This window comes from Xiphophorus maculatus, chromosome 20, assembly GCF_002775205.1.
Source record: "Xiphophorus maculatus strain JP 163 A chromosome 20, X_maculatus-5.0-male, whole genome shotgun sequence".
In the NCBI taxonomy this organism is placed as follows: domain Eukaryota; kingdom Metazoa; phylum Chordata; class Actinopteri; order Cyprinodontiformes; family Poeciliidae; genus Xiphophorus; species Xiphophorus maculatus.
This window is the reverse complement of record NC_036462.1, coordinates 19,870,079-19,888,769: the sequence shown is the minus strand read 5'-3', so window position 1 is coordinate 19,888,769 and position 18,691 is coordinate 19,870,079. Positions and strand designations below refer to the sequence as shown.

Genomic DNA, 18,691 nt, shown 5'->3' with positions numbered 1-18,691 from the left:
GCACAGACTCAACCAAATAATTAAAATGCATTATTTATGCTAATCTGGAGGTTAATTTCAACCACAGGGGTTGACTTTAAGTGGTTCATAGCAGTGTTGTAGTACGCGAGACCTTTTTTTGATGGTCTCGGACTCGACCGCATTTGGTCTCGGTCTTGTCTCGTTCTCCGGTGCTGAGGACTCGGGATTTTATTTCAAGACCAGTCAAGACCGCAACTGTGGAAATATCACTAAACTTACAGCATCCTGTCCAGTTTATTTGTTAACATGTTTGTTTTACAATGAATGCAAAACGCACCGATTAAAGTCCAAGCAATAACGTGACTTACTAGTTATGTGTTTCGCTTAGGGCCCCATGGAGGCTTGGACTGGACTCCAGTTACAGCTGTACTGTAAGTGGAGAACAGTTACAGTTATACTTACAGTCTCTGACATGAATGATATGGGCAAATTTCCATATTATCTTTTGAGATAAGCAGAACAAACAGTTTGTTCTGCTTTTAATAATGGTTACATTTATTTAATCTCTAAGTATTTAATATCTAGGTGTTTTTATGGGAATGTGAATCATTCAGATCAATTTTATTGGCAATTTAGATCATGTTTCACATTTTATTGTGTCATGTAGCGCGAGGCGCTGGTCTTGGTCTTGACTTGGTCTCGGACCCTAAAAGTCTCAGTCTTGATACACTGGTCTTGGGTTAAGTGGTCTTGACTACAATACTGGTTCATAGTCTAAAAATCAAATTAGTGGAATGCTACTTTGTTGAGAAAGTTAGAGAAATGCAATGAACATATGGACTAGCAAAGGGAACGAAAAGTTTGCTTCAATAGCACTCACCTGTTCTTCCCAGAATGCAAACATTTTATCTATAATTTAAGCAAATTATAGATAATTAGTAAAGTAAAACAGCACTGCTTCCCCTTTTTGCTGAATGCCACCTGCTCACATTTCATTTTCATTTCTTCTTTTTGACATTTCTGGACTGTTCACTCTGAATTTAAATAAGCACAACACAGAAAATAGATTTTACCACAATGAATGCCTTTATTTACCAAGACACTTAACAGAAGTATGCAAAAAAACAATAAATCAGACGCTCAGGAGGACAGAACATTTAAAGTGGTAATAAGGAATGTGCTTGTTTCCATTTTTTTTTAAAGAATCATTTAAAATAAATAGTTTATAGTCTCTGAAGCTAGTGTTCTTATCAATATATCCTCTTCAAGTCAGATTTGCAGGAATGAGGAAGAAGATGAATGACAAAAAGAAACTCCAATAAAATCCCCTTTTCAAAACATATTTATATAGGTGGGAAGTGCAGGAAAAATAATGTAAAAGGCAAATCCCTTCTTCTAAACCTAAATAATATCCCACAAAAAAAAAGTCTAAATCCAAGTGCGTGGTAGACAACAATCTCTCACACAAGACGTCAATAGAAACACAAAAAAGTCCTTGTTTGATGTTTATTTTGTCCGTTGCTACAAGGCTGCTGACCGAGCCAGCTAAGGTCAGCTTGTTCATGTAACTAGTTAACTCCTCCACTAAGTTGTGCTCTGCTGTTGGGAGCAGTTCATTAACAAAAAGGATGTAATATCACAGAGTAAGCACCACGGCAGCATCCTACCTAAGTATAGCTTCAAACGTCTGCCTCTTTCTTTCTCTCTCAGAGAGAACTAAAAGATACCAATTTGTACCAGAGGAGAGGGAGGAGGGAGGTCTTACAACGTCAAAGGAGAGAACCTGTAGAAAAATCGTCCGTCTCATGCAACAATGCTTCTACCATGTATCACAAAGAAAAAGTCTCAGTCTCATAAAAGAGAAAAGTGCAAGAGAGGGCAGTAGCAGCCCTTTCCTTCAGCAGGTGAGCAAGAGCGCAGGATCAACCTTGCAGACTCTTCCTCTAACCGAGAGGCATCTGGGGTTTCCACCAAGCGGACCCCTGTTCAGGCATGAAGCACCTCAGGGGGTGAAGCAGTGGGGTTTGTAGCTCCAAAGAACTTTTCTCCCATGCTTAAAATTTAAACCAGGTCAGCTCCGATGTGCCTTCAGTCAGTGCTGTGCTCCTCCAACTGAGAGATGATGGTGATCAGATTCTGGAGGCCAAAGATGAAGCCGCTGTCTTGGCCTTCGTGGACCACACTGTCCTCTCCGTAGTGCCGACATGTGGTGTGAGCAAAGTCAATCATGCGCACGTCCACTTCGGGGCTGCTGACCTCTCCTGCTCCATGCGAGGAGTGACTGCTGCCGCTGCCAGACAGACCACCGGCTGCACTGGTGGAGGAAGAGCGAGGGAATCCAAACGCTCCTTCCTCTTCGCATTCCTCCTCTTCTTCATCAGATGGCTCATCCTCATCGCCTTCCTCCCCTCCTCGATGTCTGGGTCTGGCTGGAGTCCTGGGAGGGTCGCCGTCGTAGATGATGAGCAGCGAGCTGGAGTAGAAGCGGTAGGACTCGCAGGCCTCCAGGGCGGCCTGCATCTCCCGAAGCCGGCGCAGAACCGGGGACAACAGCTCGTGACGAAGGCGGCGGCCATTGTGGAAGAACTGGTAGAGAGCCTCCTTGAAACCAGCAAGGGTCAGCTTTCGCCCGTGGTACTTGTTCATGAACATTAGCTGGCCGGAGTCTGACTGGTACACCTGCAGAGACATGCAGATATCCACTCTGTTAGGGTTCTTATTCGCTTTTCATTTCAACATGTCATACCATCAACAAAAAGGACTAAACTCACATTTTTTCCCCAACAGGTTAATGGTCTATAAATCTCAGATTTCACCTTTTTCTTCATCTGACAAACATTTGTCCATGTGGGTCAGAGTAATAAGACCAATTCCAAAAAAACATTGCAATACAGAAATCTTGTATTAAGATGACAGAGCAGGGTAAGCTGACAGAGCTAAAGAATGCTGCATCTTAACGCAGTAATGTAAAATTTAGTGGAAGGAAAATCTGTAGTTGAAATAGTGCACAAGCTACAGGGAAAATTTTTAATAAAGCAACAAAATCTTGTTTAAAAAGTTCAGTATTGCTCTGACCAAAACACAGAATCTATAGCACATCATCACAAAGAACTAAGTGCACATATTGTACATGCAATATATGGACAAACTTTAACTAGGCTAACATTTCTGAACTAAAAATCATTTCTTTGTTGGTCTTATCCAACATCCTAAGCTGAATTTTATGGTTTCCATTAGCTGCAAGCCCTGATAATTCAATACGAACAATAATATATGCCATCAAAATTGTAGCGGCTGCTGGGAGTGGACTACATTTAGTGCTCAGTGGCATGATTTTGTACACTAGAAGTTTTGATTATGCTCTAATTTACTGAGCTGAATTTGTCTTCCCTACACTCTTATTTTCTTTGTTCATTTCAATCCAGACATGCAGAATAGAGAAATCAAATTCCAGACTTTTCCAACCTAATTAAACTGATCTCTTTACCTGCATCCCACAGAGCCGCACTCCAATAGATGCTGATGTGCTCTGTTGACACTTCCGGATCTGATTGGCTTTCTTCTCCTCTGAAGCATCGTCTCCATGTTGGCGGGTCCCCATCTTTAAATCTAACACACACGGGACTCTGTAGCGCCACGTCAGGTTTTCCAACAGAATAAATTCTGTGAGACGGGGAGTCAAGGATCACACCAATAAAGAAGACATGTACTCTACCCTTGAGTGATGCATCGCCATGCAAGTCACTGAATGCAGTGTTATTCATAAAAAAGGATACTGTATTGGTTGCGATGCTTTGCGTTTTCCTTCATCCTCTGCAAATGCTGTTGGTGACACTTCAGACTCCATGGGTTGTGTTTGATCTGTGACACCACGTTGCCTTTCTCCAAGCTGAAGTACAAAACCTCAGCCTGCTGCTGCTGGACCTCATCACGATTATAACTACACAGGGAGGAAAAAAAACACAGAAAAGTTTTAGCTCCTGAGCTGCATATAGAATATAAAGAAACCACTCTCATTCTAGTGAGCATCTTCACCTCATGATTTTGTCCTCTTTTCTGCTGTTTCGAACTCTGTCTTTGCTGTAGTTTTCCTTCTCCTGCAGCAACGGGGACTGCTTCTTGTTGCTCCATTTCAGCATCTTGCTCTTGGGTTCTTGGCAGTCCGCTGAAGGGTCTTTGTTTTCCAAGTCCACAGATTCACTATGGAGAGGGTAGGCGATGAGGCACAGGTTTCCTTCCTCGTCTTCTTCGAAACTAACCGACACAACACCTGCAAGAAAAGGAAGGACAAAGGAAGAGATGTTTACTAAAGATCAACATGTTATACAAAACAAACATTCAAATGTTAATTAGACATTCTGCAGGGTCTACCCAAATGAAGTTAAAGTTTTACAATTGCCAAAAAAAATGTGACCAACTCCTTAGATTGCTGCCTACTACTGGTCCAAGCACTTTCTTCTGACTTACAAAAGCAAAATGGAAAACATTTTGCCACTTAGAAATAATTTTAATTATTGCTTTTCTGGTTGTGTTTTGATATTTTTGCTGATTTCACTTTATATTTTTAGACTCTGTGGTAGTGAGAAACATTTTGTTGTTTGTACTCGAGGTTGCAAGATGAAAATCTAATTCAGCCCCATGTATGCTATACATTTACACAACATCTGACCAGTCAAAAAAACAAGAAAAAAAGATTTGACTTTGTTAGTGCGGATGCCTACGAAAAACAAATCATAATCACAATTGTGCATTTTTTTTATGTTAAATGCTTCTAACTAAGATATCTAAATATTCCAAAGCCGAGATCTGAGTAGAAACTAGCTCAACAAATAACTTATGAAAACATCCTGATGACGAACATTTTGCAATGTGATCCCAATATTAATTTTTTGTGATACAGCCAACAAACATACAGCCAAGTCTGCCCCCACTAGGTCCTAATAAAACTCCCTACAAGGTCCTGAGTGCTGCAGAGATGGGAGGGGAGGCTTTGCACTGAGAATAAACATGGCAGCTGCAGTGACCGACACATATTAAAAAGAAAGAGGAAGGAAACTTGAGGTAGAAAGCGTTTGAAAAGGAAGAGCTAGTGATATAAACAAAAGGACCAGTGACTTGATTCATCACTGTGATTCATGTATTCTGTTAACTTTTAGTGTCTTAAAGTCTACAGCAAGTAGAGGAAGGACGGCTGATGTCATGTGCTTTGACGTCACTGTCATAATCTTCTTCCTCTTCCTACCAACAGCCCTGCCTCTGAAACTCATAAAGTGGGACTATCCTATTTAGAGTTGCAACATAATCATTCTCAGAGGTTGTGGGAACTTCTGAGTCACTCCTAATTAATCCAATAGGATGCTTGGAAAGCTGTGATAAGGATTTATTCAAGGAAGACATGTGTTTTTTTTTTTTTTACAACCCAAGGGCACAAAATGTCTAAATTAGGAGAATGACTGAAATGAAGGTTATTGTCAGCTACTGTTTCCTTGTTTGCCTGAAAGTCTGAACCTTGACCCAAAGTAGTAGTAAAAGACATTGTTTACTTCTAAAAATAGAGTAAAATTATTTTTAAAAATTTGATTTTATATACATTAATTGCAGATTAAATTTTCTGACAATACCTCCTGATAAAAGTGAGGAAATTCTAAACATTAGTTTATGCAGTGTACTTTCGAAAGGCCCAGAAGACCATCATCTAAATCAGACTCCGCATCTTTTTATAGCCACATAACCGAGGGGTCAGATAGCACTCATGAGCCCAAGCTCCGTCACTTGGCCGAAGGAGACGTCTGCTTTCGCATGCATTTGGTGTCATTGTCTGCGAGTGTGAATGTGAGCCTGTTGGCCTTGGCTGCAACCAGGAAACACTACACTCTTCATTAAAGGCCTGCGTGTGTGTGTATGAAAATGTGTATTTGTGTGAAGCTCTCTGAAACTAGAATCCCTTCAAATGACTAGTGAGCTACTCTCTCCGTTCTAGGTGATGTGGCCCAGTTATTTTTGATCCAGGCGGTGGGGTTGTCTCTCATCTTGAAACTGTAGATGTTTTAAAAGACACCCCTGGCTACACATCCTCCTGGCTGGAAGTCAGTTCCTACATTCATGTGCCATTTGAAACTCTCCACAGGACATGAGATGTGCCCACCAGCATCTTAAAAATTATTGATATAGCATTTAAGAAACAGGAATCCAATCCACTCTGAATGTGTCCTGTTGTGTACGCAATGTTCCTTAAACCAGCGATTACAACCAGACCCAGTACAACACAGAAGAAAACGAAGCTACTAATTAAGGGGACTCCCAAAGAGCACTTCTAAAATATTTACCGTATTTTTCGGACTATAAGTCGCTACTTCTTTCAGATTCCTTGAACCATACGGCTTATAGCCCAGTGAGGCTTTTCTGCGGATTTTTCTTCAACCACCAGGGGGCTCTTTAGCAGGAAGTGAATCATTGGAAGTCAAAATTGTAAATCAAAGAAGAAAGTGCTGATTTTATTTAGAACAAGCACATGCTAGCAGCAGGCAGGACAGAGGAATATTTTCAAACTCATACCCCCTCATCATGGAAACAACACGCAGCCCTCTGCTGCGTCCTTATGAAAAACCGAGAGCAGTGTAGATAGTACATATATAGCCTGATGCGGCTTATATATGTAAGTTTCCAGTTTTTTTGTGTTTGTTTTACTTTGTGGGTGCGGCTTATAGTGAGGTGTGCTCTATAGTCCGGAAAATACGGTAATGTCTGAATTTCTTTAGTATTAAAAGTAAGTGATCAACTTATTTGTAGTCATTTCAGCTCAGCTTACATTTATAATTTTTACTGCTTGCGTCTGTGGAGGACTTAATCAGTCAATTATTAGTCTGTACTGCAACGCTGTACATTGAAACTAAATAATTTGCTTCCATTTATTAGATATGCACCAACAAAATAGCATTAGATCAGACAAGGCTTGTTTATTTCTTTGATCATGTGTTATATGGGATCAGCATTTAAAAACTGAAAAATTGGACCCCCTCTCCCCTTGAATACGCCCAACATTTTATATATTTGTAAAAAAAAAAGGAACATTTATAAACAAAAAGAACAACTAATTTAAGCTAAACCCATTAAAAAGACATCATTGGTGGTTTAGTGGCCCAGACAGGAAATGAGACCCCAAACCAGACTCTGCTCAAGGCCGCATATATTTTTGTGCAGGCCCTGATTACAAACCCACATTGAATACAGTCAAAACAATAGCACTCCTCCTGCTGCACCCTTTGGCTAAACGCTGGCATCTTACCTTTATATTGAGGGGTGAATTTCCTCATCTCCAGAGGCAGGTTTTTGTAGAACTGGTGCTCCCGGGGGATGAGGGGTTTGCATATCGTCTGTTCCCCGAAGCGCAGCACGCAGGAGTGGCCTCCCACCTGGTGCACGAAGGGCTCAAGCATCACCCCCTTCCCCGAATAGGGAGTCCCGTCCGCCTGCATGAGGGCTTCCAAAGCGGGACTCATCCTCATTCCGCATCGGACGACTGGGCTGTGGAGACCCACGTCGCAGGGGAGGCTAGCTGCTCGGCCGTTTGTTAGGCTCCCTATCCTCAGGCTTTTTCCAGTCGTCTTCACAGGGGGGGCGCTGTTGCTCACCTGCTTGACTGGAACGACGAAAAACAAAAGACTGAAGGGGAAGAAGCAAAACCACTGTCGAAATCCTTTATATCGTCCCTTTTCCTTACTCTATCAGAACGCTAGTAAGGTCCAACACTAAGCTATGTGTTTTTACGTTTCATTTACTGTTACTAAGCCAACAGTTTAAGCTACTGAAACGTTTGTTTCCTTTTTGTGAACGTGCACTGTTGTCGCACTCCGTGTGTAGCCGTTACCGAAACTGACGACAGAGCTGATCTTGAGGCTAGAAAAGCAGCGGAGGACTCAGCAAGCTCCGCCCCCACATCAGAGACAGCCAATCAGAGAGCAGCGGCTGTCGCTGGGAGGAGAGATGGCAGCGAGGAGAGATCAAGCAGACAAAGAGGAAGGAGAGAAAACAGGGGGGATGGGAATGCAGAAAAAACAACAACAAAAATACATTTTTAAATGAATTTAATTATTGTATGCATATGCCAACTTTATCATTAGGTAGCCGTTGCGTTTGTATTCTTAAAGAGACACTGCAGATGCTGAAATTATTCATACATTATTTTGTTCAGTGATCAACAGTATATGATTAGTAATTAAAAAAAAAATAAAAATCAAAGGCTGTCAAATATCAGATGTTGCTTATCTGGTTATCTTTCATGACCTCTTTACAAGGTTAAGACTGATCATTTTTCTAACCAGAATCCTAAGTATATTTTATTAAGATTTTTGTAAAGTGGATGTGAAGTAATTCATAGTTTTAATTGAAAATCTAAAAGGTGTAGCAGGCTGTTAGTCAAACCTCTTTGCTCTACAAAAGAAGGTTGGGTAAGGTTAGAGATCTCCATTGCGACTTTGATGGAGCTGCAGAGTATTGCCCAGATGGGAAAATCTATAAAAGTGGCAACAAGAAAATTATCAAAAGCTTCAAAAAATCCTGGGGAAGAAGATGCTCCAGCAAGATGTAAACAAAATGTAATTTTTTGGTCTCCATGCAATATAATGTGCATGAGGGAAAATTAACCATGAAAGCATAATCTTATCATAAACCATGATGATCGTGGTTTATGATACCACAGTATCATGCTGGGACAATCCTTCCTTTTAACAGTGACTGGATAGAGTTGATAAAAGGATCAGATCCTTCTGATGTGACTGTACGTAATCTGTTCTACAGAGAGGAGATGGGAGAATTGTTAGTTTCCAGATGTGCAAAGATGGCAGAGACAACCCAGAACCCCTCAGTATTTTATATACGAAAAATAGGAAATGTAGTTCTGAAAAATGTTGACTGATTATGTATCTATGACACACTTTTCAGATTTTTATTTGGAAAAAAGTTTGTTCTTTTGCTTCTACAGCTAACTACACATTACTTTGTGTAGTTCTGTTGTATAAATTATAATACATAAGATTTTGCATCGTGACAAAATATAAATAAAGATCAAGTGGTTTCAATATTTCACATCTCTGATGCGTACAACAAGCAAGCCTGCATGTCATCAGATAAATGACTTAGAGTCTGTCACGTGTGGACTTAACGGTGCATTGCCAAAACAGCTCTATCCAAGAGTTTTGTCATTGATACTAACATTTACTATGCTGATGGAGAGGCAACTCAAGGCCAAGTTCAGACTGAAAATAGGACAGTGTCAAAGGAAAACCACAGCTGGGAAAGCAATAAAAAATGTCCTCTCCTGTTTTTGTAGGCCTATGTCTTAACAAGATTATTTTAAGTAGCAACAAAATTATTATTCCAGTCATAATGGTCACTAAAGGCATTTTCCAAAATAGAACCAGCTGACATGCTGTGATCACTTGTTGAAAAACAACTTTTTCTTCCTGCTTTCCTCACAGTTAGCACAGAGTTATCAATATAATATCTAAATTTTCAGGTTTTGGGACAGCTTTGCACATATTTAATATTCACAGATTACAACTGGACCACTTTTGTATACAATTCTGTGTTTACCTGCAAAGAGTTAAATAGCAAGAAGTATCATCTGTTTTTGAGAGGTTTGTTAACATATAAATATTATTGGTCGTAACAACCTTGTGTTGACAGTACATAAAATATATACTGTGGCACAGTCCCTGTGTTGATGTGCATCAGATCACAGAGGCACTTTATCCAAACTAAGATCTAAACATTAACTATTTATATATACTGTAGATATATACATAGATATATATAAATACACACATTTTTTGTCCCAAAACATGTTTTCACATTGTCATAGCAGGCTACTGTCTGTAATTAAACACATACTTTTTATTCTTTAAGTTTGAAATGTCACAAATTGAGGGAAAAAGAGGTGGGAATACTTTTTGATACTATTGTTCTTGACATACAGATGATTTTTCAATTATTGAATGAATTAAAAACTGAATGAATAAAAAAAAAATAAGCTAACAGTTTAAAGAATCTATACTTTCATTATTTAAAATATAAACAAACAAAGCCAAACATAAGAGTTAAAAAAACATGCACTGTAGGTTGCTGGTTTTGTGAACAATGAGCTTTAACAAAACGTTAAGAAAGCTGGTTTGTAGGTGGCGGAGCACTCTGATGAACTGGTTCATTCATGCTTAAATATATCAAGAGGCCGAATATAAAATGTCTTTGTGAGCGGCACTAAACCTAATGAGTCTGACTGGTGTGCCAAGCTAGAAAAAGCCAAGAAAGTACAGTCAGGCTCCGGTCACTGGATGGCTACAACCTAATTATGTTCTAATCTCTGATGTTCCAGTTCCTCTCCAGGATTACACATGGGAAGCAAATATCCCAGTTCCAGGATGGGAGGGAATTAAATGAACAGCACGTGGAGCAGGTGCTCATCTGGTCTCTGAGAACTCCCTGATGGTCTTGTGGAAAATGAGATGGGAACAAAAGAGGTGATAGTAATGTATTTATAATCAGTACCCAGACTATCTGATCCAATACTGCTGGTATTTTTTAATCAGACCAGTTTGAATGTGTGTTCTTTTCTGTACACCGTCATCTCTACCTGATCCAGCCCTGCCTTTCTTCAGCTTTGTGCCAGCTCCAACCTACTGTATCACGTTCCAGGTCTGTGACCCAGAACAACAGATCCAGGTGGTGCCACAGGGTCAGTAGTCTGACTGTGAATCAGTGCTGTGATAAAATATGAAAACCCATTCTGGATAGCCTATTTAATACCACATGGCCATCCAGCGGTCACTGCAGACTTGATCTGACATATCCACCAGATATTTAAAATAAAGAAAAATCATAAAAATATCATTAAAATAGGCTCCACTTTGCTTTTAAAGTTTGATACATCATACTTTGTAAAATGATCATCTAAGATAAAGAGCATTAAAATATTATCAGGTCAGACATGGGCCTAAAGAAGAGCATATGATGATGATGAAACCCAACTTATTCAACTGTGAAATTTCAGAGAAGTGACCTTCTTTCATGGAAATCGGATAGCATAAAGTCAGTACTGATAGCAGTCGATTATGTAATGTAAGGTTCTTGGTTCAGCTTTTTTTGTGTCTCTTTTCAAAGGGTCTACTGAACAAAGTCTGAGAAACGTATGACAAAGAACCTTTAATCTGTAAATGCTTAACTATAAGTGCACAGCAGATAGGCTTAATCCAAGCAATGAAACGTTCTGATCGTTTGAGCGGTCATAAATTAACTTGATTAAATTTGAACTTCTACTGACTCTTGATGGCTGGTGTGCCAACCTCTGAAGTGAATAATTGATACCAACCAATTTGACCTAAAGATTTTAGCCCCCCATGTTCTTTGGTCAATCAGAGTCAGATCAAGGTTTTGTGGACCTTTAAGCAGAATTTAATTTGTTCTTCCCACTACTTAGGACCATGACTTACCAGTCACCACAGCAACACAGTAATTTATTTTATTTATATTATTAGTCAGTGGATTATTATTTTCACATGTGGCATCCTGGGACTTTCTAAATATGAGACGCATGTGACCTTGCTAAGTTGTTATGTTATGCCCAAAAGTTTGGCTAAATGTCTGTCAAATCAAGTCGAGCTCTTTCCTTATGAATAATCCTACTTTCTTAATTTACAAATTTAGAAAGCTGCAAAATAATTCATAATTATTTGCACCTTTGAACATCAGACTGTTGATTGTATCAAGCCTTACATGTGAATGTGTTTTATATTCAAACCATATACTAATTAAATGCTTATCAATGTAAATAATTTGAAAACAGGAGAAGTCATGAGTATTATAGCTGCAGTAATAGATTAATGACACTTTTAAAACTAGGAGAAAATTTAAACATTTCCAGAAAGTAAGCAAAAAATATAATTAATTTCTCCATTGGCTGATTAGCCCTTTGACATAACACCATCAGAAGTGTATAATGCTCTTTTTATTGCATTTTCCAACAAAGTCAGAGAGGCCTGTTTTGTCTTTCTTGACTGAGTTGTGTTATTTTGTTTATATTGTATGTTAAGTATGATTAATCTGCAGGGTAAAGTTGAATAAGATTCCAGACATGTGCTGTCAATTAAAAGCTTAATTTCAGTGCCTCACCCTTCATATCCAGTGCGATTCTGTAAGTGATCTCAAGTAGGAAATTACAGGCATTAAAAGTCCAGTGCCAGATGAGACCAGTAATACTGGTCTTTCATAGAGTGTCCTTGGTAAACAGAACTACTGTTGGAGCAGAAATCAAGTAGATTGTGGATCTCAAGTTTTTGAAGTGGTTACGAACCACAGCCACCCCGAAAACTCCTAAAACCCGCAAAAACTTCATACCGCCTCTAAAAGAGATATCACTGCCCCATATAGGTTGTCATGCATTAATACAAACAGTGGAACTATCACTATCACAGAAGCTTACATCTACAGTCTTCCTGATTGCTGCTTTTGGGGTACAGCCAATCAGTGGCAAGGAAAACGAATGACGCTCCTGGATTGGGTGCTTTTTTCAAGCAATATTGTGTAATATTAAGTATTGTGCTTACATTCAGCTTCCCAAGCATTTAGATTGAATAGATGTTTTTTTCTTTAGAGATTATGAGACGGATTGATTTCTGATAGTTAAAAATGTAGAATATCCTAACATGCGATGTCAGGTTTCCCAATATAAAATGTTAATTATGAGTCTAATTAAAGACGTGATCTACATAAGAGGATTATCTTACTAATCATCAAATATCCACTGACTTTCCCATAGTGTTACTGATAGGAAAAATACATTTTGTAAACCAACTAACCTTCAGAAAGTGACAAAGTTATATCTTTTCAGCATAATCCTGTTCAGTGTTATCTGATAATATCTGAACAGTGTTCGAACCATTAAGCTCAGATGCTTTGTGCACCTTTTTAACAGAAACTATAGGCGACATTATCAGGGAAATATAGTGCTGAGGAATTCCCAACAATTTCCTGCTTTAAATCTAAAAAACACTTTTATTTGCACCCTCCTCTGTCTGCCTTCCTTCGCACGTGAGGAAGCGTTTGGTGTGGCTATGAAAACACTGACTATAGAGGGCGTGAGGTGAGACGGTGGCTCCATGAGGCTTTGAGCGGTTCCACTAAAAATAAGTGTGTTGATAAAGATGAGTGCTGCAGGCAGTAAGCTGCCCCAATGCCAGATCAAGGACAGCCTTGTTTACTCCACATTCCTTCATGTTCCTCCCACACACCCACGGCCCTTTCCAAATCTGCAATGAATTAGCCAGAAATAAAAGGAGGCTGACCGCTGCTTAGTAAAAATCAGAACACATCTGCCGTAATAAACTATATTTTATACGATGAAACATGTGTCTGAATTAAATCGTAACTTTGCGTCTTTCAAAATAAAAATCTCTGACCACAGGAGACAAAATGAGTCTTCCTAATGCTTTCACTTTCAACAAAAGAGATTGTGCCGATAGGTTTATGATACAATTTTAATAAATAAGTTCCTTGAAAGCAGCTACTGCTTGAGCAAATATTAAAACATGTGAAAGGACAGCTCAACAGAAAGGGAGTAATCCACAGCCATAATAAAAATTTCCATATGAGCGGCAGTTTGACTCATTTGAAGGCAACAGTGACAGCCATTTGTCCAGAATAAACCAGATGCTTAGTGTCACTGATGCCTCAAAAAAGTGTCTAAAATATTTATCAAGTTTGTGCACACAAACAAGATTAATTTGACTTTGATTCTGCTTTGTTATAGAGCCTTGCTTTAATAAGAAAACCAGGAGCAAATGACAAATATTGTTTCTACTATAAATTGATGTAATGAGTATTAGTCACTGTTTCTTTACAGGTAGATTTCATCAATGTTCTGTAAAAAATATCACAAGCTTTAAATATCTCAAAGAGCATTGTTCAGTATCTAAAAAAAGAAAGAGAATTGAACAATTATGAATTTACTAAGACATTAAACTGACAGGCCTGGTCAGGGCTACAGCCAAGATACTCATGGTAGCATTGTAAGAGCTGCAGAGATCCACTGCTCAGGTGGACAATCTGTCGACAGGACAACTATGTGCACACATTTGTGCATGCTACTAATCTGACTTCTATGAGAGAGACAAAAAAAAATAAAGCCCATTGTTAAAAGAAAACGGAAGTCTGATTTGCAACTCGGCAGAAGCCACAAAAGACACAGGTACACAAATGGAAAAAAAGGCGCTCTGCTCAGATAAAACCAAAACGGAGTTTTTTGGCTGACATACAAAACTCTGTCTGTGTAGGAAACCAGCGCTGCATATCATCCTAATGAGGAAATGGATGTAGTTAAATTCAGAGCAATACTTGAGGACACATGCACATAACTCCTTTGAATCTTTAATTGTAAATAATTGCAACAAATATGTGACATTTTCCTTTATGTATACTATTCATTTTGTCTATCGCAAAAAATCCTGATAAAATCTTTGTGGTTGCAACATGAAATGTGACAAAGTTCAAGTGGGAGGAGTAGCTTTCGCATCTAAGATTGTAAATAATAGCTCTGCACGTGTCTACGTCTCTGGAGCTTCTCAGATGACGGCTACAGTTAACATCTACAGATAACATCTGAGCAGCGCTGTACCGTTGAACTCCAATTCTTTGAGTACAAGGATGCCTTCCTCATGTGCATTCCTGGAGCTTCATAGAGCCCATGCTGTTCAGCCGGTGTTGAAGTGGTATCGCTAGAAGGAAGCTATCGACATGCCTCACCTCCACAAAGCAACTTTTTCCGAGATGTATTCTTTACTAGAATAGACAATGAGTAAACTAAAAATGCTTCACACGCGAAGAAAAACCGGTGAAGTCAGTCTTTGTTGTTTGGCACAAAGAGGATTGTGCCAGACATTGTAAATAGTTCCGACAGAGAAAGTAATTTTTATCTTCCTTGTTTTTTTGGTTTTGTTTGGTTTTGTTTTGGACTGGCTGGTGTTTCTGAAATATTTGAGTTACTTCAACCAATACAAACTGTGATGAGTCAGAAAAGATCCAGTAAAACCTGTTCCGTTTTCACTCTCTCTTCTCCACTGCCCAATTCAGATATATTACAGAATTATATCCAATTTAAACATAAACTAGTGTAACTGGAATGCTTCACATTTGAAAGCAAAATATATTTTCTCAGATAATGTCAAGCATGCAAGAAAGAAAATGGATACTTTCTGATATCACTACTAACTATACTGTTTTATTTTTGCATACTGAGAATATAAATTTAATATATTATTTAGATGATATTACATTTGAACACAGATTATAAATCTGTTTAGTGAATACAGGTCAGGTCTTTATTTGACACAGCCAACAAGGCTGATTGGTGATCCAGTCAATGGCGATGCACTACATCCTTCAGGTCAAGTGGAAAGATTGTGTCAGTCCACTGCATTGCTTGGCAACCAACAAGAGCCAACTTTGGATACTTTCCTTGACCTTGACACCAGGTCAGTTTGATCAGAGGCATGTCGAACAAGTGGGGGAGGATGAAGAAAGCAAACTGTGAGAAGAAATGAGAAGGAGCAAAACAGAAAACCAGGAACTACAAACCAAAAGGGAAAAGACCTAACACAAACTTCTCAGCCAGAAGAAAGAAACTCAACACAGATGAATAAACTGAATATGGAAAAACCTTAACAATAAATAATAATCACAAAATGATCAGAAATAACAACCAGCAGATTACTTCAGTCATCCTCCTGTAAAATCCCAGATTCAAAATTTGACGAAGGTAGCAATCAATCAATATTTGAATTTACAGCTAATTAAGCACTTTTAATATTTTTCTAGATTTCTAAAGTAGCAAAATAAAATTATTGACCTTTAACCGACATGTTCAGCTAAACATGGTGAGGTAGCATGGTGCAGATTGATCTACTGGATGCAGAAACTGGGGCATAACGATAAGGTAATACGTATGATGTGCACTAACTTCAACAGAGACAGCATGCAGCAATGAGAAATGCAACACACTGCATTCTCACAGAACCATTTAATGTATGTTTACAATATATTTTAAGTCCCCTAGTCTTGAGTCAGACTGACTGCAGTGAACTTTAAAAACGGATAAGAACCCTCTTGATAGTAGGTCAGGATTCGTCTGGTTTCCTACTGACATGCTGAAAGACTGCAGCTACTTTAAACATTGTAATTATTTGCTCTCAACTTATCTGCTGATTACTGTGCCCCACCTCCACTGCTTCTGTCGTGCAAATGCCTTCGCTATCATCAAGGCTTTTTGTTAGCATGTCAACTGAAAATATAAGTGAACTAACATGTCAGGTTTTGTTTACAGCATGGTATCATACTTACACACGGCACGCCCTTTATGTGCATAGAAAGGAGGAACAATTAGAAAATTTGCAGTGGCCTTCCAAGATGACAGACAGAAGCTGTCAACTTGATAGTTTGTGTCTGTTTTTCAATGTGCATCTTGCCCGACTGTCGGACTCCTTCCCTCTGCTCAAGCTCTACGTTGTAATGACTCATATACTGTACATCTCAGATGGGAACTTTGACAAACTGATGTCATTCTGCAGGTTACTGACCTGGCAGCGCTGCAGATTTAGTTGAAGGAAGTTTTTCTCTGCCTTTGTCTCAATGACCCAACCATTGAGACCTTCCCAGGTCAATATGACTAACCATGGTAACAGTTTGAAGAGGACAGCCTGTTTGTGTCAGTGTTCAAGAAAATGTGTTCATGTTGGATTTATTTAAGGTAAGCTGAGTAACCTAGCTTTAACATCCTACACACATTTCATTCTGTTGGTAAAAATGAGCTGAGTACATAAAGCTCTCTTCACAGCTAGTGAAGATGTGCGAAAAACCTTAAAATAAAATCATCTATTATTACGGCACCATAATCCCACACCGATTAAATTAATTGATGCAGTGTCACACATGAAACTGCTGCATCAAGTCTATGACTGATGTTGCTCTTCTCTTTATGTTAGCTTCACATTTATGATATCTGACCAAGATTATTTGCTTCATTGCAAAATTATTCTTTTGGAAATGACAAAAACTTTAATAACTCATTTTTTGGCTTTTTTTAAAAACTCTTTTTAATATTTAAGAAAATGCTGTAGTTAATTATTGGCATATTTTTAAGAGAGGAATGGCCTGTCTGTTCTGTTTGTTAGAACTCTTCTGTGCTAAAATATTTTCGGTAAGTATACACCCTCCCACACTGACCTATGTGGCCTGTCCCTCCCTCGGACATGTGACCTCTCTTAAATGACTCAAGGCGTGTGGTGATACCTGCTTCTCAAGCTACTGTATCATTTCCTGGATACTTGGCGACAAAATTAGGTCACATTCCACATCTCCAGGTGCAGGATCTGGACAGGCAGGTTCTGTTTGGCTGTGATGTCTGGGTGCTGACCAAATAGTTGCACCAAATCTACTTCACGTGTTCTGGTCTAAACCATGGTTTCTGCTGCCCCACTTCCTCTGTAGGCAAGCGTCATGTCTACATCCTGCTGGACATGCGTGCCAGAGAAGCTGGCAGGGATTTATTGAACTCCCCAATGCAATCTTCATTCAACCTCACAAAAGCAACAAATATTTGACCATCCTGCAAATCAGGTTTTAGTTTAGAAATTTGTCAATTTGACAATTTTTTACTTATTTATTTTTTTTGTCATGTACTAAGATTAAAACTTTTAATTCTCCAATGGCATGCAATGGATATTAGACTAAAGATTGTTCCTCTTTTCATTAAATAAAGTATCTCTTCCCTTATGCTTGTATTCATAGTCCAGCAAGCTGTCAGCGCCTGTCAGCTGCAGAACTCCTAAGTTTTCCTAAGTGCAACAAACACACATGCAGATATTTTCAAGATAAACCAGAAGAGAGCATAACTCGACAAGGTAACTTAAACTTGTCAAAACTAAACTACTTTTTTAACACATGCAACCCCAAAATGTTCTAAAGACAATGCATGTCAAATTTATTTTGTATACACAGAACCCTCCAAAGGGCTTCATGGTAAAAAAAAATAACAGTAGGAAAAGAGCAAATACACTTAATTAATAAGAGAAAACCTAAAACTGAAGTTAAATTGAAGCTCAGGAAAGTCATAAAAATCCACCGAGTTAAAACAGGAATGCCAGCTTTAATGACTGCTGTGACACTGAGAAGAGTTTACCGAGCTACAAATAAGCTTAAGTGGTAAAACATGTGTTTGTAGCTTTGTGTTTTCCTCCTTAGCACACTGCAGATTAACACGTTCCATATGACCCCTGAGAATGTCAAGAAACAGCAGGAGAGAAGAACTTATTCATATAAGAATATCGCCTCCCTTTTCTCCACACGTGCTGCAAAAAGAAAAAAAAAAAAATCACGTGGCACAAAGCATAGCCAAGATTTGGAAACACAATATTTTGATTTTCATGCACACACATGTCTGCCTGCACAGAAAATGTATGTTTTCTACACGCTCAGAAGTGCAACACAGAAAGTGAATCTCACATGAACAGGAGGTTTCGAGCCAAGGCTTCCAAGAAACTACAGTTCATCAGGTCGCATGGCGATTTTTATAGCTTTGCAGTTATACAGCAGTTATTTCCTGTTTTTCTTTTTCTTTCAGCAAGGCTTGATTCCTGGAAATGTATTGCTTTTACAACATTTTTTTGAAAAAATATGTATTGTCATATAA

At 38.8% G+C, this 18,691-nt stretch overlaps 1 protein-coding gene across 1 annotated transcript; it reads right to left on the bottom strand.

Annotated features, from left to right (window-relative positions):
- Positions 1–1,024: 1,024 nt before the first annotated feature.
- Positions 1,025–7,853, bottom strand: LOC102229327 (inositol hexakisphosphate kinase 2-like). The gene is made up of 5 exons (XM_005799819.2): positions 7,247–7,853; positions 3,997–4,231; positions 3,738–3,901; positions 3,449–3,624; positions 1,025–2,640 (listed from the first exon to the last, which is right to left on the bottom strand). The coding sequence occupies exons 1-5, from the start codon at positions 7,464–7,466 to the stop codon at positions 2,050–2,052; spliced, it is 1,386 nt and encodes a 461-aa protein (XP_005799876.1). The 5' UTR covers positions 7,467–7,853; the 3' UTR covers positions 1,025–2,049.
- Between the last annotated feature and the right edge of the window lie 10,838 nt (positions 7,854–18,691).